Source organism: Ipomoea triloba, chromosome 3, assembly GCF_003576645.1.
Source record: "Ipomoea triloba cultivar NCNSP0323 chromosome 3, ASM357664v1".
Lineage (NCBI taxonomy): Eukaryota > Viridiplantae > Streptophyta > Magnoliopsida > Solanales > Convolvulaceae > Ipomoea > Ipomoea triloba.
The window spans coordinates 1,698,535-1,719,930 of record NC_044918.1 but is presented as its reverse complement, the minus strand read 5'-3'; the positions used below and the strand labels follow the sequence as shown (position 1 = coordinate 1,719,930).

At 36.3% G+C, this 21,396-nt stretch overlaps 4 protein-coding genes and 2 non-coding genes across 6 annotated transcripts; 1 reads left to right on the top strand and 5 right to left on the bottom strand.

Moving 5' to 3' along the window:
• Positions 1 to 676: 676 nt before the first annotated feature.
• LOC116012345 (transcription factor HHO5-like) lies at positions 677 to 2,737 on the bottom strand. The gene is made up of 5 exons (XM_031251862.1): positions 2,393 to 2,737; positions 2,113 to 2,315; positions 1,685 to 1,997; positions 1,537 to 1,613; positions 677 to 1,175 (listed from the first exon to the last, which is right to left on the bottom strand). The coding sequence occupies exons 1-5, from the start codon at positions 2,607 to 2,609 to the stop codon at positions 933 to 935; spliced, it is 1,053 nt and encodes a 350-aa protein (XP_031107722.1). The 5' UTR covers positions 2,610 to 2,737; the 3' UTR covers positions 677 to 932.
• Positions 2,738 to 6,392: 3,655 nt separating this feature from the next.
• Positions 6,393 to 10,651, bottom strand: LOC116011696 (upstream activation factor subunit spp27-like). The gene is made up of 6 exons (XM_031251098.1): positions 10,153 to 10,651; positions 9,686 to 9,800; positions 9,427 to 9,601; positions 8,798 to 8,866; positions 8,266 to 8,432; positions 6,393 to 7,854 (listed from the first exon to the last, which is right to left on the bottom strand). Exons 1-6 carry the CDS (start codon positions 10,512 to 10,514, stop codon positions 7,735 to 7,737), a joined length of 1,008 nt encoding a protein of 335 aa, XP_031106958.1. The 5' UTR covers positions 10,515 to 10,651; the 3' UTR covers positions 6,393 to 7,734.
• Positions 10,652 to 12,512: 1,861 nt separating this feature from the next.
• TRNAW-CCA lies at positions 12,513 to 12,584 on the bottom strand. The gene has a single exon. It is a non-coding gene; the product is annotated as a tRNA-Trp (tRNA).
• Positions 12,585 to 12,723: 139 nt separating this feature from the next.
• TRNAW-CCA lies at positions 12,724 to 12,795 on the bottom strand. Its single transcript has one exon. It is a non-coding gene; the product is annotated as a tRNA-Trp (tRNA).
• Positions 12,796 to 12,819: 24 nt separating this feature from the next.
• On the bottom strand, positions 12,820 to 14,127 carry LOC116014230 (reticulon-like protein B13). Its single transcript, XM_031254247.1, has 3 exons — positions 13,792 to 14,127; positions 13,348 to 13,562; positions 12,820 to 13,156 (listed from the first exon to the last, which is right to left on the bottom strand). Exons 1-3 carry the CDS (start codon positions 14,091 to 14,093, stop codon positions 12,942 to 12,944), a joined length of 732 nt encoding a protein of 243 aa, XP_031110107.1. The 5' UTR covers positions 14,094 to 14,127; the 3' UTR covers positions 12,820 to 12,941.
• A 3,387-nt stretch (positions 14,128 to 17,514) lies between these two features.
• Positions 17,515 to 20,328, top strand: LOC116014256 (L-ascorbate oxidase homolog). Its single transcript, XM_031254278.1, has 8 exons — positions 17,515 to 17,764; positions 17,856 to 17,965; positions 18,230 to 18,503; positions 18,634 to 18,733; positions 18,821 to 19,166; positions 19,256 to 19,621; positions 19,731 to 19,809; positions 19,936 to 20,328. The coding sequence occupies exons 1-8, from the start codon at positions 17,624 to 17,626 to the stop codon at positions 20,137 to 20,139; spliced, it is 1,620 nt and encodes a 539-aa protein (XP_031110138.1). The 5' UTR covers positions 17,515 to 17,623; the 3' UTR covers positions 20,140 to 20,328.
• Positions 20,329 to 21,396: the final 1,068 nt, after the last annotated feature.

Here is a 21,396-nt window from a genome sequence, read left to right as displayed (position 1 = left end):
ATCTCGGCACGCCGGCATCACCTCCGTCCTCACAGCTTCTCTCGCGGAAGTTCATTCTCTCTCTCGCCTCAATTTCTGAGACTTTCATGTTTGGTTCAGGTAATAATATTGCTTGATTTGCTTGCCATCTTTAAACAATTGATATTGACGTTAGATTTGCTCAACTTCTTAGATTTTTGAATTGGAATTGAAACCAGATTGAAATTTCGAATATTGTGATTCTTATGAGGATTGCTCTGCATTTTATTTTATTTTTTTAAATCTATTTGATTATTGTATTGCGCGCGTTGTGTAGCGTAGGCAAGGTTGAGAGAGCTGAAAAGGTTTTCAGAGTGATGGTGATCGCCACTCTTGAGCACCTATTAACTTGAATTGAATAATTATTGTTAATTTAAGTTAGTTATCTTTTACTAGATAGGAACATAAGATGTGATTTATTTTAATTAGTAACTATTACTAACTGTGTTTAGATTGATTTTTTTTTTTTTTTGTGATTATTTGATAGCAATAATCATAATATTAGATTTATTTTGTGTATACTCAAGAATAGTGATTCCTTTGCATGTTAGAATTACAAAACTAAATTTGTTCAGTACAAACTCAAAATTAATGGTTACGAATTTTCTTTTTCATCTAAAAAACTTTGACATATATACTCCATATGACCATATATTAATTGATTCATGAAAATTGAAGAGATATTAAATTGCTTACCGAAAGCAGAGGGGTCAATATAATGTAAAAACTATAACATACTCTAATCAGAAAGTTTGATTTCCCTTCACTACCTACAACTTCCCTCCGCGAGCCAAAAAAACACAATTAGTACCTATCACTACAACTTTCCACTCTATGCTCTGAAACCTTAATTCATGTCTGGTTTCCCTATGTTCCCCCTCTCTGCAAACATCATATATATGAATATATATAGCCTACACAATATGTCCTTGCTTCTTCCAACTACTCTCAGATATCTCGTCCTCTTCTTCTTCTTCCGGGATGTTAGTAAGAGTCATGGAGATTTCTTTTCCAGAACCGCTCAAGTGAAGAGGCCCTTCCGGCGACCCAGACTGGGCCGCCATTTTGGCCACCTTCAAAGCATCGCTTCTCTGTTCTGCTGAGCTGAATGGTGGTGGTGGATGTGATGGAAGCCTTCGAACATGGAGTCTGTATTTCTGCAATTACGCACAAGGTTTCCAGTCAAAAATGGCAATACTATACAAAGGCCTGTTTGATAAATGACTGTAACTGATAGTTGATTGGATTGGAAATAGTAATATTAGTTGATTGTAAAAATGTGTTTAGTAAATTAACTGTTAATTGATAAACTAATTGAAAAAGTTATTTTGAGTAGCTTTTTAAATTTTAGCATTTTAGAATTATAAAAAAATTGATTAACCAAATATTTATTGTGATTTTTAACCAAGTCAAATAGCTAAAAGTAGTCAAATAAATCAAAATTAGCCAAAATTAGTTAACTAGCTAACTATTTTAGCATACAGGCCAAAATGTGTTATGGAGTTGAAGATTGGTTACCTGAAGATGGCTTTTGACTTCGTCATTGGTAAGGCCGTCAACTCGCATTATATCAATGATCTGCTTCGGCGTGGCGACTGCCAATATGACAATATTTATCAGATAATAATTCCATAAAACTGCGCAGCAGATCGTGAGAGAATCAAACCTTGTGCTCCGCCGAGTTTATCGAGAGCATCTATGAATCTCTGGTGAAGCTCCGGCGACCAGCACCGCCGTTGTTTCTTGCCCTGAGGTGGCCCATTTCTGCTGCCGCCGCCGCCACCGCCGCCGCTTTTGAGATGCAAATCAATGGAGACTCTGCCTCTCTCACACGCAACCGGTAACCCATTAATTGGTAAAGCCGCCTTCTCCGCCGCCTCTTCCACCTTCACCGCCGCCGCTATTCTCTTGTACGGCTGAAACGCCCCTCCTTCATTCTTAAACTCCCCTGATCGGAACTGGACATCTTCGTCCTCAACCTCCACAAATAAACCACAAAATTCACCCAAAATTTAGTTTAATAAAAAATAATAAAAAAAAACAGAACAGAAATCTCTACAAAATTAACAGAATATAAAGAGAGAGAGGTTTTACAGAATTTCGGTGCTTAAACTCGACAGGGTTGTTCCAGAGAGTAGCAGAGTTCATCCAATTCTTCTTATCACTTTCATCATTTGACCGTTTTGCCCCTCTTCCCTCCTCATCAGAATCGCCTTTCAACGGCAGAAACTCCTCCATAACTGGCCCTTTTTCCTTCCTCTTCACCTGCAAAACTTCCTCCTTAACTTTCTCGATCGCTGCAAAACCAATTCTATTCAGAATCTCACCCCAACAAATCCCCACAAACAAAAACAATTCAAAAAAAAACACATACCCAAATTGATAATCTGCATGGAGAGAGGGAGTTCACGTCTAAACGCATCGATCTTCCTCAATTCCTCTTCTAAAGCGTGGAGAAAGCAGCTGAGCTTCGACAATTTTAAGGAAACATCGCCGGTCGCCGACACCTCCGCCAGACAATCTGAAATGGTCTTAGGAACACCAAATTCACTGTTCAAATCTATGCTGAGTTTCCTTCCATCGGGACCCATTCGTTCTCTCAACTTTCTTTTATGAGATTTTGGTTTCTTCAGAGCCCTCCGATACTCTTTCACCGGCGAATGGCGAAGGATTTATATTAGCACTGGTCAGCGTGAAAAGGAAGACAGGGGCAAAATTGGGATTACATAAACGGAAGAGGATTCTTGATGGTGAAAGTCATAAAGATTCTGATAGCTTTCACATTCGGTTCGTCGCATAAATGAGTTAACTCGGAAACCTCTCGAGGCTCAGTTCAATATACTCTAAATAATTCTTTCATTTTATAAGTAATTAATTACAAGTTAGCATATTTAATAATTAGTTAATTAAATTTATCTTAATATGTACGGAGTACAAATTTATGTGAGGGTATTATAATTAAGTTTCTTAAAATGTCATTTTTATTTTTAACCATTCAATATATAAAAATGTCAATATTAAAATTTAAAGAAAAAAATTGCTCAGGAAAAAGTGATTGTAAGCAGATAATAAATTTTGTGCTTTTGTTATAAAAAAAAAAAATTAAAGAAGGAATATTGCTTTTCAAGATTCTGTGAACTTTTGATGGGTATGAATTGTTGACTAAGAAGTTTTATGGTTCCAATATGTAATTTTGATGGGATAATGCTATGATGGAGATAACGGTCGTAATATATAACAATAATCTTAATTTTAGTGTAATAACTCGATTAATACGTATAGATTTATAGAATTATATGTAGTCATTATTGCCTTTGGGGTTGAGATTTTTTGAACTTGTCTTGAGATTAATTAATGTAATCAAATTATTCTTTGAAAATGTTCTTTAAAAAAAAATTTTTTTATTAAAAGAAAATTTTCAGAAAATGTTGTCTATAGAAAATCAATTGTGAAAAGCTTAAAGCAGTTATGGATTCCTCCCCTTTCCCTATATTTTTCACCTTTTAAATATTACATAAATTCTTTTAAGAATATTAGTGATGGTTTTAATACAAATTATGAAATTAACACTAAATAATTGATTTATATTATTAGTAAAATAATAAACAAGTTAATATCTTTATGCACATCTACTTTTTCGAATATTTTAATTATCGTATTGCCTCTCCTCCAAACAATCATGTTAGATTGCGTCAATCCGACTTGAATCCTATCGATGATTTGGGACGTGTTTCATCATTAATTGGGTTGATTGTATATAACCTTGTTGACTTCTCATTTGACCAAATCGACTTTATTCGACCATTATCATATTATCTCAATAATTAGATAAAATATTTTTCATATACAAACTTATGCATGTTAATATTATTTTATAGTTTTTTATATTTATTAATTACTTGTAACGTAACTGATTCTGATCTAGTCAATCTACCAAGAATTTATCAAATTAGTGCGCCTACCTAACTATATTATTAAATGTCTTATTAAATAAATAAAATTCAACAATCGATGATAATTTTGTTCGTTATTTTATTTTTTTCTTTATACTCAATAAAAAAAATAAAAAGGAAAGAAATAGGACAAAATTGAGAGATTTCATTATGTCCTGAGTCCATGTATGCTTATCAAGTGAACATATATGAACCTCAAAATTTGGGGAAAACGACAAGAAGTTCTTGGGTGTGATAGATATGATATTAAAGATATTTTTCTAGTTCAAACAAGAAAGAAAAGAAAGTAGAGGGACATATTTGATATTTTTGAAGGACTTGGTTGCAAATACGAGATGATTGTCACATGAAAAACATGATCCTATGGCGTACGAATCTTACGGACTAGTCGCATATTTGGTGGAACATAGCCTAGACACGTGGCCTTTTAAAGGATCAATTACGGTGTCAGATTCTGCTTCTTTTTTTTTTTTTTTTCTTCGTTCTTAACATTTTATTACGGAGTACTTTTTTGGGTCCGTTACGACTCACAATATAATTGTTTCTTCCAGAATCTCTGCAGATATATATAATATATACTACTCTTCAATTCTTCATTTTCTATTATTTTATTTAGATAATTTACGCCAAAAAAAAAAAAAAAACCTTTAGTAATTTCATATAGATTCCCAACGCACCTTACTATATACACTATAGATAAAGTTCGACAGAATAGAAGTTTCAAAATTTTTTTGTATAAAATGCAAGTGTAATATATTATTATTAATTGATTAAAGATATTTTATTTATATATAAACATATATTATATATTTACACAAGAGATACTATATATGAGGACGTTGTGGGGAAGTGGGACAGCTGTCCCCACTGTAGATCCTCCCTTGCAAGAGAGGATGGGTGTGTTGGGTAGGTTCGATTAACTTTATTGAGACTTTCAATCTTGACAAAAAATGACAGCCTGTATAGAGCCATCCAGTGAGGGAGATGAAATGGTGTGTAGCATAAGGTAACCTTAACCATGGTTATAGAAATTTGATTGCGTTTATGACTATTTTGAAAAGTACGTCCTAGTACTCAAGAAAACTAGGCAATATTTACGAGAAGTCTAAATTTACTTAATTTGTACATTAGATTCGTAAAAAAAAAGGACAAACAATTAATATTTTACATACTAATATAAAAGTTCTTCTCTGTTTTCATAACTCTCTCTTATAGTTTTGTATTGTTTCTAGGTTCATGTTAATTTGAGCCTTGACCAATTAATCATAAAATTAATGAGGTGTCTTTTGGATTGATTATCGTGATATATCATAACAATATTAAGTGACAATTTTTATACATCGACAATATATGCATATGATCATAATCTAATCCATTGCTATTTTTAACACTCAAATGATTCAAAAAATTAGGTGGATTAGCCAATTCCCCATGCCATTAACATCCCCAAAACGGTGCGATAGTGTCGTAGCGATTCCATGTTGGTGTCTCCTTCCATTCAAGTGTTTAACTCATCTTTAGGATAAGGATTTTTTGTAGGAAGGATAAGTTAGGCCCACAAAGGGGCATGTCCGACAGCCCGAGAGGCCAATAAAATTTGTTCATTTTTTATAGCACTGCAGAAGAAAGAAGATTCTACATCTACAAGAAAAAGAAGTGTGTCTTTTGTCAAGTTGTGGTTATTATATTCTTGTCATTAATTACGTAGTTTAGTTGTGTTTAAGGAGTACTAAGGTTTATCCTAATGGTCATTAGTTTATTACGACATTGCACACAGCACGATAACAAGAATCTGTCTTCAAAGGAATCTCATATATATTTGTCCTTTCGAAAGCAATGGCTAGTATCTCAAACAACTCGTGCTCCACTGGCCCTGCTTCAACCATATATGCCCCCACCGGTTATTTTGAAGATTAGGAGCTCTTATTCTCTTAATCCACAAATCCAAACAAAAAACAAAAAAAAACAAAAACAAAAATAATTAATTGTTATGTCTGGTAGATTTCTGTAATTTATACATTATACGACCCACCCTTTACAAAATATTATGGAGTGATATTAAACTCAAGAAATCCTATGACTTATTGAATTAGTCATTAAGTTTGAATACTAATCAGCGATACTCGTTGAAAAATCGATACTTGATAGAAAAAAGATGCCTGAGAAAAAATTGCATAGTACTAAAAATCTTGAAAAAAAAAAGTGTTACTTAGAATAAGACTGCCCCTAACAAAAACAAAACAAAAAATAAATTACTTGGAAGAAGGTTGTTCGGTGCTAAAAACCCTAGCAAAGAAAACAATTGTTATATTATAGACCAAGGTTCATATTGCATTGTGAACTCTGATACAAAAGTTATGTACCTTCCGTTAACACATTATGCACCCACAATTAACACTTACATATAAACAAATAACTTGATAATTGCTACAGGTACAAAAACTGTCAACTACACGTACAAAATATGTCAATTACAGATACAACATCTGGAAGTTATTTTTGGACCAGGATCTACAATGCAATTATGCAAAGTAGACCCTAGTCCATGGTATAATTTGCCTGGAGAAAAAGGCACCTGAAAATCTGAAATAAGGTTGCCCATTACTGGAGAGCCACGAAGTACATACAAGAAAGACGTCGAACTACTTAAACTCAGCTTTCAACATTGATTTAATGCTGACAAAAATGATATAGTTTGCCTTACATAAACCCGAATTTGAGATGGATACAACCGTGAAAGTATGGGAATACCCATAAGTGAGTCGCAAATGAAGGCAAACAAGATGTCAATCCATGAAAGATGACGGAGACAAGTGGTGTAGAATGGTATATTTTTCACGGATGGTGCAAAGTGAACTGATGATTATTTCCACGAATTCCTATCTCCACCCCAAAGGCCAAAGGTATATATCATCTTATGATGGTGATTCTGATTCACACTCCACCACACCAGACAGCCAACGTGAATAGCCCAAGAAAAAGTGTACACCAACAAAAAGCACAAAGAGGAATCCTTTGACACAATACTTTCCGTAAACGACATCAATTCGCAACGTACAAACTAGCCTTCATACAATCCCAACAATAATGAGGATCTCAGGGCTTTGATTCTTCGCTGTCTATACATTCAAAGTAATTGCAGTTTTCTTCAAGCTTCACTCTGGTTCACTCCTTTTCCGCGCCCTTTTGTCAAGAACTGCAGGCTGCAATCAAAGAATCAAAGCAAATACTACAAAGGGTAGAAGATTTTATGCATGAAATATATTCACAGTGATCTTCACATTCGATGCAGTTGTGACAAGTTGGGTTTTGGCTGGCACCTATTTTACATCAAACTCTTTTAGCCTGTAGGCTATCATGTCAGAAGAGTAAACACATAAACAACACACAGTTACATGCAGTAGTTTTTGTGGCTATTTTCTACCTGTTTGCCATATTCAGCTTCCATATATCTCGTAAAATTTACAGGTGTATGATAATATAATACATTAGCAAAGTAAAAATAAGGCGTGTAAGTATTGCCGCATTGTTTTCCAAAGGATGAATCTATATTAGAAAACAAACTTGAAAAACAGAGGAAGACAGTAGAACTGAAAGGAGTTCTTTATCTCCCCCCCACCAGATTCCCCCTCTTCCCACATCCAACCAACGCTATTCGTAGTAATAAATTACATACATGAGATTACCAAAAAACAGTTAGTGTTGCAGTTTGAACTCCATGCAAAATTCCAAGATCCATTGAGGACAGTCCAACAGCTCACCGTTACGTCTTTATAAAGTGACTAGTTAGGAGTTTTGAGACCGAAAATCCATTGAAAGTGTCGACATTAAAGAGCTCCTTCAGCTTCTCATCACATATTATTCTTCTCCTATCAGATGGATCCTTCAAGGCAAAGAAACGGGTGAGAAACAGCAGAAATAGGAGGATCTAAATGGATAAGGTGAAAAGAAAACTCCAGGAGTACAATAAGAAAATAATAAGCCAAGAAATTGTATGATGTACTTTGCTGAATATAAAGAAGTCTTGTGTTTCAAACAAATGTTGCAATTAAATAATGTGGGTGAAAAGTATCTTTCTCATTTATAGATAGATTATTTAGGAGAACAAACACAGTAATTTTGGGTTGGGGGATGGTTGGGTCCAGTGCACATCCTGGCCAACCAAACTGAAGAATTGTTTAGTTCCAAAATTTTAACAAGCTATATTAATTTTCAAGCAAACAATTGGATTTGCAAGGAAAATTGGATTCATATTTTTTATTCTTTCAAAAAAAAATAAAGAGGCTAAATATACCTGCAAGTTGTTTTGCTTAATGTAATCCCATATTCTCTTGATAACATTGGACCTAGGCAATTCACTTTCACCAGTACCAAGGAACTCCGCTAAAGCATCAGAGAGTCGAAGTGGAGCAAGAATCCCTCCCTTCTGCCGCTTTTCCCCACCCTTTGGCTCATCTGAATCTATATTGAGATATGGCACCAATTAAGAGATTAAAAAATACACACACACAAATGTGTGTGTCACTGTGTCCCATGTGTGGTGAAAACTCAATCATATAATCATGGAAACACTTGAATCATAATACTTACTAAGCTTTAACACAACTAACTTTTTGGAGTTTGAATTTTTTTTTATAAAAAGACAATGCATATAATTTGCATATGGTGTTTTGCAAACATAGTTGAGTGATCCCTCCTAAGGAGAAAAGAATACTAAGGGTGAGGGGCATTAACACCAAATTCCAGAAGGATGCATACTGTTTGGAGCATAAACACCAAGAAAGAAATAATAATAACTAAAAAAAAAAAGCATGTCACATATTCACCTTCATCGCTCTCTTTCTTTCGTTTCTTTTCCTTTGGTGTTGATTCTGTTGAATTAGCTGACACCGAAGCTGCATTTTTACAGAAATTGGTCAATGATCATACTTTTCCCCCTTTTAGCATACATATTAAAGCAAATGTGTAACCAAGGAACTCACTCATCATAATACAACACTGAAGAGGATATAAGCTACAACACAGAACAAGATGATATAAATTGCTTATGTGATCACAGTTCTAATTATTTCCTAATAAAGCTAAGTTTAAAGCACATACTGCTTGCCACCTCTAAAAGAAGAATTAATAGAGGATAAGGATATGGTTAAGCATCTAAAATATGTAGCATAAGAAAGGCCAGCAAGTGATACGAGGGTCAACTCAGTTTAAAGGGATATGAACAGCTAAATACAGTCCAAGGCTCAATACTTTGAATCAATAGATGCAAGTATATCTTCCCTAAGCATCTATGAGAATGCCTGACAATTTCATTATAGAAATAGTTCAAGCTGAGCATTTTAAAATAGCACCACAAGAATTTACTATTAAAAGCAGATATGAGATTGACAAGTAGCAAATTTAAACGAGATAAAAACCAAATCCTCCATCAAAAGTAAAATTTAAAAAGTAATACCCCCATCAGAGTCCAACTGAAAAATATGCTTTGATAGGGCCTTGTTCATTTGAAACATGTCTATGGCATCCACCTCGAAAAGTTCACGCAATGTATCATCACAATTTATATTCCGCTTATTATTTGGATCTTGCAAATTATTTTCCCGAATATAGTTCCACATATGCTTCACCACCTGAATACATGGTAATACAAGCCCAGTGTTATATATCAACTACTTGTATAGAATCCGATAAAGAGATTGTGAGTTTTGAGACACCTGAGTTCTTGCCATTTGCGGTACCCCGGTGAACTTCTGAAGTTGGGAAGAAAGGCCACATAATTTGGTAAATCCGCCACCTCTCCTACTGACCTCTTTATTCTGCTTCTTGGACCTAATAAGTGAGAAATCATCCGGACATTCAATTAGTTCAGCTCTTTCACTAGAATTGTGTCTTCAATCAAAAAGAGGGAAAACTAGCTAATCTCTTTATAGCTATAACCAAAGAACCATTGCCTGTTCCCACAATGCCTAAAATCCTCTCATATATCACTATAGAATTAATAGGACCAGAAAAACTTCAATATTCATGCATTAAGGAAGATTAGGTTCTGTCAATTAAACTTGCAAATGCACACCATACAACTTTGGTACGTATATACAAACACAAGTAGGCTACCGCTATGTAAATCAATTTCAATAATCAAACGCAGAAATCTGTGTTTGAAGTGGATTGATATAAACACCTTTTCTTTGCAGTTTTCCTTCCGTTACTAGTTTTTTTCAACTCCTCGTCCCCCTCCGCCTCCTCTTCTTCCGTTTCCTCTGACTCTTCTTCTCCTTCCTCCGCGGCGGCGGCCGATTCCTGTTCTCCGCCGCAGACACTCTCCTCCGCAGGCCGCTCCTCCTCTTCCTTCACCGCATTTTGCGCCTGAGCTTGCTCAAGGTAGAGATTAATCTGTTCACGGAGAAAGGCCTTTTTATCGGACAAATCGATACCGAAGTCGGCCTCGAGTTGCCGGCGGACGGTGGCGTTGGTGGTGGTGTTGAGGTCCGACGTGCTGAGGAAGTCCCGGAGGCGGCTGACGAGGTCCGCGTCGGAGACCATTTTTCCGGTCCGTACAGTGTGTGAGATGACGTTTGGGTGAAGTTAGGTCTGGAATTTGGTTCGCTGGAAAATGCCGATTTTGGGGCTCCGGTGGATGAAAGAGGAAAGGTATGGATTTAGTGGGGTAAGGGTCACACGTGGGATTTCTGTTGTCAACTGGCGAAGGACAGTTATGGAAATTCAGTTGCTTTGGGAATTGCTCCCGGGAGAAAGTGAAGGCCCAGCTGCTGCGGTGTGCTGGTTTGGTTTGAAATGACATCTAAGACCTTATCCGTCTTGCCTTTCACGTGTTTTTGAAGCCACGTAGGGCTGCCTTTCTGGTAAATCAAAGTACCCTTGCCCCAGAGTTCAGGCTAAGTTATTTCTTTTTCCTTTTCTTTTTCTGTTGGAAATAGGGGCAAATTATGCTGTGGACCTAGGTCCACCTGGACCTGGGTCCAAAACTACGTCGTGGATTTATGATTGTAGAGTATAAAAATTGTGAATATAGATTTATGATTGTGTGAATGTAGAGTTGCCCAGAAATGTGTGAATGTGGAGGTTTCAAATGGTGAATATGGAGTATAGAAATCGTGAATGTAGAATTATGCATGTGTGAATCTGTAATAGAGTTAAGAAGATCTAGCAACTTGTAGCCCTGTTATGTGTGAATGTGAAGTTCTCAAGTTGTGAATATGGAGTATAGGACTTGTGAATATAGAGTTTGAATGTGTGAATGCATAATAGTGGTAATATAGTTACTAAACATATAATCCTGTAATGTGTGAATGTGGAGTTTATAAAGTGTGAATGTAAAGTATAGTGTATGTGGATATAGAGTATAGTGTATGTGAATGTAGATCCAGGTCCACCTTGCAAAGTGGACCTGGGTCCACGGCATAACAACACGGAAATTGGTACGGATCCAAATGCTTGTTAATAGGCGTGTCAATTTGGGCTTATAAGAATGTCTTCATGATTGTTTTAATAGATTAGGCCCAATACATATTAACAAGATATGAAGAGAGAATTGAACAAGAAAATAAACTTGCACAACTATTGATATGGATAAGTAGAAGTGGCCCGGTTGTTATATCAAGGTGGACCCGGGTCTAAAACAGTGTTGTTTTATTTTCAAAATAACGTTGTCTAAATTATTTTAAGAAAAAATTGCTTCTTTCCTTGCTATTAACTTGTTTGTCTTTAGAATCGTTCCTCTATATTTATAAATTTTTAAGTCTATATTCATAATTTTAGATCTTAATATACAAAATTCCATAACTCAATATTCACAATTACATCTCTATATTCACAATTATAGAACTCTATATTCAATAGTATAACACAATTTTTGAATTTATATTCACAATTTTAAACTCTATATTCACAAAAAATATCATTGACTAAGAAAACGGTGCCACTAACAGCACCATTATTCCATACGCATGTTTTGGACCCAGATCCACCTTGGTGGACCCAAGTCCATAGAATAATTTTTTAAGTGTCCGCTGCATTAGTTATACCATGGACCCGAATTCACTTTGTAAGGTATTCTACCTACTACAACAAAGCTTATTAGCAGGGGAGTTGATATAGAACTCATATGTCCATGCTACAATGAAGAAGATGAAACAATTGACCATGCTCTCTTACAACATCTGGACAAGTTCCCCCTATTCCAATACTGTAAATGCATCTCGAAGCTTTTGTGACTAGCTTCATAATTCAGTCAATGGAAATAGTCAAGAAACAACCGTGAAAATGGCTTTTACTAGGTCCTAGTACATTTTGGAACTCTGAAGAAACACAATGCCAATACTGGTTGGACGTTAGAAGAAGAAGAAGGCCGGACTCAATTAACGGTACCACCAGCCCCCCAGAAGAAAGGTCCATTTTCAGAGCTGTATTACTCACCTAGAATATAATCTTAACTTAGTTATTAAGTAGGGTTAAAGCGTACAATTCGATCTTGAGCTGAAGCGCAGCCAAACAATCACAAAAGATATGGATCACGGGTATTGAACCCAACGTGAATCGAACACGCAACCTTCTGATCTGGAGTCAGACGCGCTACCATTGCGCTACGGATCCTTAGTGGACATATATAAAGGAAACTATTGACTCTACAATTTTGAACATGCATAGGAAACTTTGTCCAGTGAAAGCGTATAATTCGATCTTGAGCTGAATCGCAGCCAAACAATCTAAAAAAAGTATGGATCACGGGGATTGAACCCGACGTGAATTGAACACGCAACCTTCTGATCTGGAGTCAGACACGCTACCATTGCGCCACGGATCCTCGTTAAACATGCATAGGAAAATGTTTTAAAATCGTTTAATGATACTGTTATTGCGAGAATTTGGGTGATTATCTGGAGTACAAACTACTCGTTATAACACATAGTTTTGCCAAAACATGAATACATAATGCAAATGAGCTTATCACTATTCTCTCTTCTTCTCTTTGTGTTTGTGTTTAGACGCCAGCTTATTCTTCAAGTCCCCAGTCTTCTGCAACATCATCGTCTTCAACTCACTGGACTTCTGCAAAACCATGTTGTAATATCTTCGGTACAGCACCTTGAATCTCTGCCCGGACTCCTTTATCTTCTGTTCATACTTGTTATAAGTAACCGGTAGAGTAAGCCCAACCATCTCACCTGTCCCAACACAACCAACAAGTCATCCCCACATGTTTTAATTTCTTCTTGATTTGTAAACTAGTTGCAAGGTTGTCAATTAAGGTCACAACATAAAATTTACTGGTGTTTCAGCAATTTAAATCTTGGACTAGGGTCACAAGTGCACTGTAGATCCTGGTCCAATATTAAAAAAAAAAAAATCAGTTTACCTATGTAGAGAAGAGTAAGAAGATCAAGGTGGCTTGCAATAACTGAGAGTACCCACAACGCCGCCACGGCCGCAGCAACCACGTACCACTCTCTCTCGGCGCCAAGGCGCAGCGTAAACTCAACGCTTTGGTTGACACATCGGCGGAACACGTCGGCCGTCTTCTCGGCGGATTGTTGGCTGATGTACACCCTAGACATGTCGGCCGCCGGTTCTCTGAAATTCAAAAACAGTGGACAATGATTAATGAAGTAATTGATTAGAAGTAATAAGTAGGTACTTTTTTTAGTCCTATTGACTCATTTACAATATAGTATAAGTTCATAATTACTTTCTTACCCTACTGAAACACAAAAAATAGTATAACTTAATACCACTAGAACACAAGATCTTAGCAAATAAGTATGTGTTAGTTATGGGAGATAGGGAGACAGGGCTTGCTTACTTTCCCAGAAGCCTGTCGATGTTGCCCCAGATGAAGAAGGCGGCGACGACGAACATGGCCACCCATGACGCGGCCGTAATGAAGTTGAATCTGTAAATCTCGAGAGCCACCCATGTTGCGGTTGATATGACTATAGCTGCGATGTTCAAACGCTTCCTCTTCCACAGCAAAATATCTTTGATCGTTGCTGTTGGTACTGGTGGTTCGGGAAGAGCTTGCTTTTGCGGCGGCGGCGGTGGAAGAGAGGTGGGTTCCGTTGCCGGCGGTGAAGGGGATTCCGTTGTGTTCAAATCCGATGACATAACGTGCTGATCGGAAAGTGATTATCAGAAGGGAAGATTTCGAAATGGAAAAGTTTAGGCGATGAGGAGGATATAAGAAGAGGCGAAAAGGTGATATGAGGTGCACGCGTGGTGCTTTTGGAACGGACACGTGGAAGCCATGCAGACCCGGCAGCTGGATGGGTCATACTTTGTCAGCTGGAGCGTAAGACCTCAAGAACGATGAAATTGTGTCTTTTGGGCCAGTTGAAGTTGATATTACTCTTTCACACCCCAATTGTTATGCCGTGGACTCAGGTACACCTTGCAAGTGGACCTGGATCTACATTCACATACACTATACTCTACATTTACACTTTGTAAACTCCACATTTACACATTACAAGATTATATGTTTATAGTAACTATATTACCACTGTTATGCATTCACACATTCAAAACTCTATATTCACAGGTCCTATATTCTATATTCACAACTTGAGAACTTCATATTCACACATTACAGGGCTACAAGTTGCTAGATCTTCTTAACTCTGTTACAGATTCACACATGCATAACTCTACATTCACGATTTCTATACTCTATATTCACAATTTGAAACCTCCACATTCACACATTTCTGGGCAACTCTACATTCACACAATCACAAATATACATTCACTATTCCTATACTCTACATTCACACTTTGAAACCTCTATATTCACACATTTTTGGGCAACTCTATATTCAGCAATATGTTAACTAATTTAAAAAAAAAAAAGACAAAAACGATGTAGTTTTGGACCCAGGTCCACCTTGCACAGCATAATTTGCCTTCACACCCACCCTAGGCCCATGAAGCCCATTCTCTATTATTAGTTATCACGGGCCTTGGCCTACACGTTTCACCAGCTCATTACAGGATGCAGCCCATTTACAAACGTGTTGACTGTTGAACGTTGACCATAAAGCTCGTGAGAAAATTTGCTCAGGCGGTGCCCCGTCGAAGAAGACGCCGATACTATCCACACCCCCACATTTACGCCCGTCGACTACTTGGGAAGTCTCGTACTGAGGATAACCCTAACCTTAACCTTAACGACTAAACAAGTTCATTAACGACCAAACATGTCACATGGTTGGTTATCATTAGAAAACTTCCTGTTGCAAATTTTCTTCTTCTTTTACTACTTTAATCTGTGACTTTTTAGGTAGTGCAGACGTGCAGTTCCCGTCATTTACTGTGTTTATGAAACCGATTAATATTCAATTGCTTATTCCTAAAGGTTCATTCGGTCATTCCATGAGCTCCATTGATATGAATTATGGTGCATGTTAAAGGTCCACTTATTATGAATCATTATTCGTCATCATCATGCAGTTTTACAGTATTTAATATTCACAAGTGGGTGAAGAAGTCAAATCTCAAATAAATGTTACGTTTCATAATACTGTATTGCATTTTGAGAACTTTAATGATAATTTAAAAATATTTTATTAGTAATACATGATTTATTTTGGACCGTATAAATTTAATTCTCAACTAAAAGTCTAAACTGATAGTTAAATTTCACATTTATGTTTATATATTATATGCTCTAATTACTCATTTGCTTGCAAAAGTTGCATGTAAAATGCATTCAAACAACAACAACAACAACCAAAAAAAAAAAAAAAAAAACGAAAAATGAAAGAAAAAATGTTTATGTTAGTTGGATGCTTTCATGCTGCGTACGTGATCGAATTCACTCATACTCGCAACAGTCCCCAAGAACATTCAAGATCCCGCCAGCTCGATAAATAAAATATATAAGAAAGGCCCTTTTGACTTCACCTCATATATAGCACATGAAGTCATGAGCAGGCAAATAGGCAATACTAGGCGCCGAGATTGAAGGATTTCTCAACTTTCTCCTATTCATTTCTTTAATTTAAAGTTAATAATAACAAAAAATGTTACCTTAAAAAAAAAAAATGTTGATTGAGTTGACAAAAATGGCATGCAGTTCACAATTTAATTTTTTATAGGCAATTGGATAGTGTGTACAAATAAATAATTGATATGAGAAATAAATAAATGTATAGTTTGTAGATTATCAATTCAAAAGGTAAATAAGATAATGGTGTCTAAGCTGCGCTCTTAAGTGTGAATTAATTGAAATGAATTTGACTTTTGATTAGTTCGAATTTAAATTCAAAATGTTTATAGTGGTTTGAGTGCAAGCTTGACCTCGACTTAATTGGATTGAATTGAGCTCAAGTTTTCATTAATTATAGTCCAGCTTGAGTTTGTCTTGCTAATTATATGAGTCGTGTTATTTCATATTGTGTTACGCTATAACACTCTCTTAATAAGGTTTCTTATCGGCACATTAGAAGGACATTGTATCATAAATGTAGCTCATGGTCTTGTTAATGTTATGGGTTCATAGGCTAGTCATGGTTTTTGGAGTATAAATCCGCTCTTTTGCATTTGTGATTATGTTGTTATCGGTTAATGCATTATGGTGGGTTTTATTTCAAACAAACAAAAGAAAAATTATATGTCAAATATTATGGCTATACGTGTGCGAGAGAGAAGGGGAGGGGCGAGGGTCGAGGGGATCGGAGGGGCACTTGTGAGTAGCTCAACAAGTCATGAGTAAAAAAAAAAAAAAAAAACCTTGAGTTTTAATAAGTTGGCTAGAGTTCAAATTTAACTAACATTAAACTAAGTTTTATTTGAACTACTTGTGAATGGAATGCCCCGTTTGCACCTCTAGTCTAAGGGTGCACAAGGCCTGCAGGGTGGACTACAATGGATGCTCGTCTTCAATAGCCACTAGTCTAAAGGTTCATAAGGTCATAGTTGACCGGTTCAAACAAATAAGGTAAATAGAAAAATCAATTGAAAGTCACATTTGGAACATTGTGGTTATCAAACTAATTGCACAACCAACTCGATTGAGATCTTAATCGTCTAAGTTATTGTTTTTCTCTTTAACAGTTTAATGTATGAAAATAAACAAGTAGATGAATTCATTACCATCTTATCGAAACACATACTTATATATATATATATATATATATATATATATATATATATATATATATATATATATAAATGAGAATAACACATACTTATATTCAAAAGTCTCTAAGTCTAACATGGGGTGTGCTTAAAAAAAAACAACTATAATAAAGCTGCACTAACCATTAGCATTGTCCATTTGATAAAAAGAAATATTTGTCATGACTAGCCATTTAAATTTTAAATATTGTGAAACCCTATATTCTTACGTTAATTAGGCCATAACTATTTACAGCTGTGGTTGTTCCATAATAATAACGCGGAAACGCGTCGATTGCGCCGAGTACGAAAGTTGGCAAGCTTGGCATGCTGAGCCGTGAACGCATTACTTTCAACTCCCCCTGTCACTATTTACATATATATAGACATGCTTGCTTTGCATTAGAGCAGACAAGCACACACAGAGACAAAACAACAACACGCTCTGATTTGATTTCTATTCTTTCATTCTTTCCATTTTTGTATACCCTGATTTGGGTTTTCGTTCTTGAGCTCTAAAAATGGGGAAAATGGCATTGCCCTATTTGGTTTTTGCAGTCTTGGTTCTCTGGAGCTCATCTGCTGTTGCAGAGGATGCTTATAAGTACTACACATGGACTGCCACTTATGGAACAGCTTATCCACTTGGGTTTCCTCAGCAGGTTAGGAGATATATGCCCAATTCTTGATTATTGAGAATTTTGGTTGTTTTGGAATGTCCATTTCTGATGTTTTTGGTTCTTTAACTTGCAGGTGATCCTCATTAATGGTCAATTTCCTGGCCCAACATTGAATCTTGTCACCAATGACAATGTCATCCTCAACCTCATCAACAAATTGGACCAGCCTCTGCTTCTGACATGGTAAGTGCTTAAACATGCTTCCTACATTTTGCTTAAAGTTTTTTGGGTCACGAGAAAAACCCACATATGCACTGGTTAAATCATGTCTTATGACCCTAGTTTGTCCATAGCTGACTGGCTTTAGGCCGCTCCCACTGCGAGTCGAACTTGGAACTACCAAGCCAACGATCTGACTAACTTGGCTGGGTTGACTCTATTTTGCTTAAAGTTTTGATTTGTAGAGTCTTGAAAGTCTAATTGGAGGTTAACTTTCCACACGTTTAGGAATGGTATTAAGCAGAGGAAGAACTCTTGGCAAGATGGTGTTTTGGGAACTAATTGTCCTATCCCACCAAACTCAAATTACACTTATAAGTTCCAGACTAAAGATCAGATTGGAAGCTACATATACTTCCCATCAACTTTTATGCAAAAGGCAATGGGAGGGTTTGGAGCTCTTAATGTTTATGCAAGATCAGTCATTCCGGTTCCCTATCCAAAACCTGATGGAGATTTCACTTTACTAATTGGTGATTGGTTCAATGCTAAAAGTCACAAGGTGAGTAACTGCATAAGTGCATAATACTTCTGTATATTTGGCCTTCTTGTATAAAAACACATCTGTTACATTTCATCATCTTTCTTGTTAAGTGCATGAATATTTTTTTTTTTTTTTTTTTTAATTACAGGAACTGCAGCTACTTCTTGACTCAGGAAAATCTCTGCCTCGATACCCGAGTGGACTCCTTATCAATGGCAAGAAACAATCCACTTTCGCGGGTGATCAAGGTAATTTTTTTGAGTTGTTGAATTGCATTGGCTTTTAAGTTTTAACCCTCAGCCCCTTGAAAGCATGTTTTGTTTTCATATGTTCAGGGAAAACATATATGTTCAGAATTTCGAATGTTGGTTTGAAAACCTCGATTAACTTCAGAATTCAAAACCACCAAATGAAGCTAGTAGAGGTTGAAGGATCCCATGTTATCCAGAATTTCTATGATAATCTTGATGTCCATGTTGGCCAATCTTTAACTGTCCTTGTCACCTTGGATCAACCTCCCAAGGACTATTACATTGTTGCATCCACAAGGTTCAGTAGGCGCGTTCTTAGCTCCAATGCCATTCTGCACTACACAAACTCTGCCTCTGGTGTTTCTGGCCCGCTACCTCCTCCCCCGATGGGGCAGATGCACTGGTCTATGAAGCAAGCCAGATCATTCAGGTATAACATCATTTACACGAGACTCGTGTAGTCGTGTGTTGTTTTCAATACAAATAGAAGTTTTGCTTATAATTGTAGTGGTTTTGAAGGTGGAATTTGACAGCAAACGCGGCTAGGCCTAACCCACAGGGCTCTTATCATTATGGGAAAATCCCGCTGTCAAGGTCTTTCGTGCTGGCTAACTCCGCTCCTATTATTGCTGGAAAGCAAAGATATGCTGTCAACAGAGTCTCGTACATCAATTCAGACACCCCTCTGAAGCTCGCTGATCACTTCAACATCTCGGGGGTCTTCGGTCTCAATTCAATTCAGAGTTTCCCTTCTGATGGCTCTCCTTACCTTGCCACATCTGTGTTGCCTGCTTCCCTGCACGATTTCATCGAAATCGTCTTCCAAAATAACGAGAACACCATGCAATCATGGCACCTTGATGGTTACGATTTCTGGGTAGTAGGGTACGTTATTATTATTACTACTACTACTACATATCTCTTATTTCCCCAATTCCCTGAGTAGCAGCAACATTTTGATCTCCTAATCTGATTTACTCAACAATGCCTGCAGATTCGGCAAGGGAAAATGGAGCGAAGTTAGTCGAAAGAGATACAACCTTGTTGATGCTCCTACCAGGCACACTACACAGGTAAATTGTGCTATACATATCAGTTAAAACTGATGTGTTCTTTCTCAACTAAAAGTCTGAATTGATAGTTGGACTTGACGTTTCCCGGGTTCTGAGAACTAAAACGTTGGTGTTTTGTTCATTCAGGTTTATCCCAATTCTTGGACAGCTATTCTTGTATCTTTGGACAACCAAGGGATGTGGAATTTGAGGTCTGCGATGTGGGACAGGACATACCTAGGACAGCAGCTGTATCTCAGGGTTTACTCTCCAGTTCACAGTCTTTCTAATGAATATGATATGCCTCTAAACGCTCTGCTTTGTGGCAAAGCTGCTGGCCGGCATCCTTAGACTCTGATTGGTTTCTCGTACATGTTTACACAAGTCATGATAGGTTGACTGTACAAGATGCTAATATGCTTACCAGTCCAACATTATTTGCTCCCCACATCTTGTAACTTGTTAATTTCTTGTATAATGAATGATTTGTCTGGTGGAAATATATTAAGGAGTATTTGGCTTTATTTAAATTGCATTCAAGACTTGTAATGAACACACACATTTGATTGGGAAATTGTGGATCCTAGTTCAAAACAACGTTTAGATTATGTGTTGTTAAAAGATTATGTACTCATAAATAAAAACTGTAGGTATATAATGTTAACTACTGGTACATAATTTGTTAATTATAAGCACATAATAAGTTAATTATAAGCACATTATCTTAATGTCGTTTTGGATCCACAATACAAGGTGGATCGTAGTCCATGGTATAACAATTGCATTTGGTTTATGTTAGAACATTCACATTTGTGAATTTTGAGAGGTTTTTTACAGACAAAAAACTGATACTTTGATTTTTTTACTAATGGGATAATGTTTTTTTCCCTGCAAGGGAAGGTTTTTGAGAGGAAAAAACTCTCCAAAAACCTCTTAAAAAAATGCAAGAGAAGAATTAAACTACCATTCTTATATTCTTGATGACTTGTAAATTGATCGATACTAAATAAAATATAAAAAGTATTAATAATTCTTAAATTTAATAACTTAATTGTATAAATGTTAAAAGTTTAATGATTTATTTGACATGAGACAATTCTAGTCAAATTGATTAGACATTAAGTTGGTAACTACAAAGATTTTGATTAACGCACACAACAGCAGTAGATTGTTGTCAGCTCTGTCTTGCGAGACCCACAAAAACCTTGGGTCTTGCAAGAGAAAGATTCATCCAAAAATCATGTTTTTTATTTGTGCAAAAATTCATATCTTGATTTTACTTTCTTCAAAAATTAAGCACAAAATACTATCGTAATTCTTAGTTTTTATTTTTTATTTAAGCTGACCAACTATACATCAATAACTTCGGACGAATTTTTTTAAATCAAAGTGATTTATTGAACACTTTTTCTCACATCTCATTGTGCATTTAATTTAATGGGCCGATGCTGCTCCAACTCAAGCCCATAAGTGTGTTCCCTCGGTATTGGACCGAATTGGTAAATAATTCGAATAGGCCTAAACATCTTGGCAAATTATACCATGCACCACGGTGTACATAGCAATATGTACCACGTACCTAAACGACGTCGTTTTGAGCATTGTAAA

What these genes read in the sequence shown, in the direction of transcription:
- LOC116012345 (XM_031251862.1), bottom strand. Translation starts at nt 2,609, where the DNA reads ATGGGTCCCGATGGAAGGAAACTCAGCATAGATTTGAACAGTGAATTT. An exon ending in CATGCAGATTATCAATTTGG is followed by an intron (nt 2,316 to 2,392) that starts GTATGTGTTTTT and finishes TTGGTTTTGCAG; the next exon opens with CGATCGAGAAAGTTAAGGAG. An exon ending in AAGTCAAAAGCCATCTTCAG is followed by an intron (nt 1,176 to 1,536) that starts GTAACCAATCTT and finishes GCGTAATTGCAG; the next exon opens with AAATACAGACTCCATGTTCG.
- LOC116011696 (XM_031251098.1), bottom strand. Translation starts at nt 10,514, where the DNA reads ATGGTCTCCGACGCGGACCTCGTCAGCCGCCTCCGGGACTTCCTCAGC. An exon ending in AGGAAAACTGCAAAGAAAAG is followed by an intron (nt 9,801 to 10,152) that starts GTGTTTATATCA and finishes CTCACTTATTAG; the next exon opens with GTCCAAGAAGCAGAATAAAG. An exon ending in AAAGAAAGAGAGCGATGAAG is followed by an intron (nt 8,433 to 8,797) that starts GTGAATATGTGA and finishes ATCTCAATATAG; the next exon opens with ATTCAGATGAGCCAAAGGGT.
- LOC116014230 (XM_031254247.1), bottom strand. Translation starts at nt 14,093, where the DNA reads ATGTCATCGGATTTGAACACAACGGAATCCCCTTCACCGCCGGCAACG. An exon ending in ATCGACAGGCTTCTGGGAAA is followed by an intron (nt 13,563 to 13,791) that starts GTAAGCAAGCCC and finishes TTTGAATTTCAG; the next exon opens with AGAACCGGCGGCCGACATGT. An exon ending in TCTTACTCTTCTCTACATAG is followed by an intron (nt 13,157 to 13,347) that starts GTAAACTGATTT and finishes GTGTTGGGACAG; the next exon opens with GTGAGATGGTTGGGCTTACT.
- LOC116014256 (XM_031254278.1), top strand. Translation starts at nt 17,624, where the DNA reads ATGGGGAAAATGGCATTGCCCTATTTGGTTTTTGCAGTCTTGGTTCTC. An exon ending in TACGATTTCTGGGTAGTAGG is followed by an intron (nt 19,622 to 19,730) that starts GTACGTTATTAT and finishes CAATGCCTGCAG; the next exon opens with ATTCGGCAAGGGAAAATGGA. An exon ending in CTACCAGGCACACTACACAG is followed by an intron (nt 19,810 to 19,935) that starts GTAAATTGTGCT and finishes TTGTTCATTCAG; the next exon opens with GTTTATCCCAATTCTTGGAC.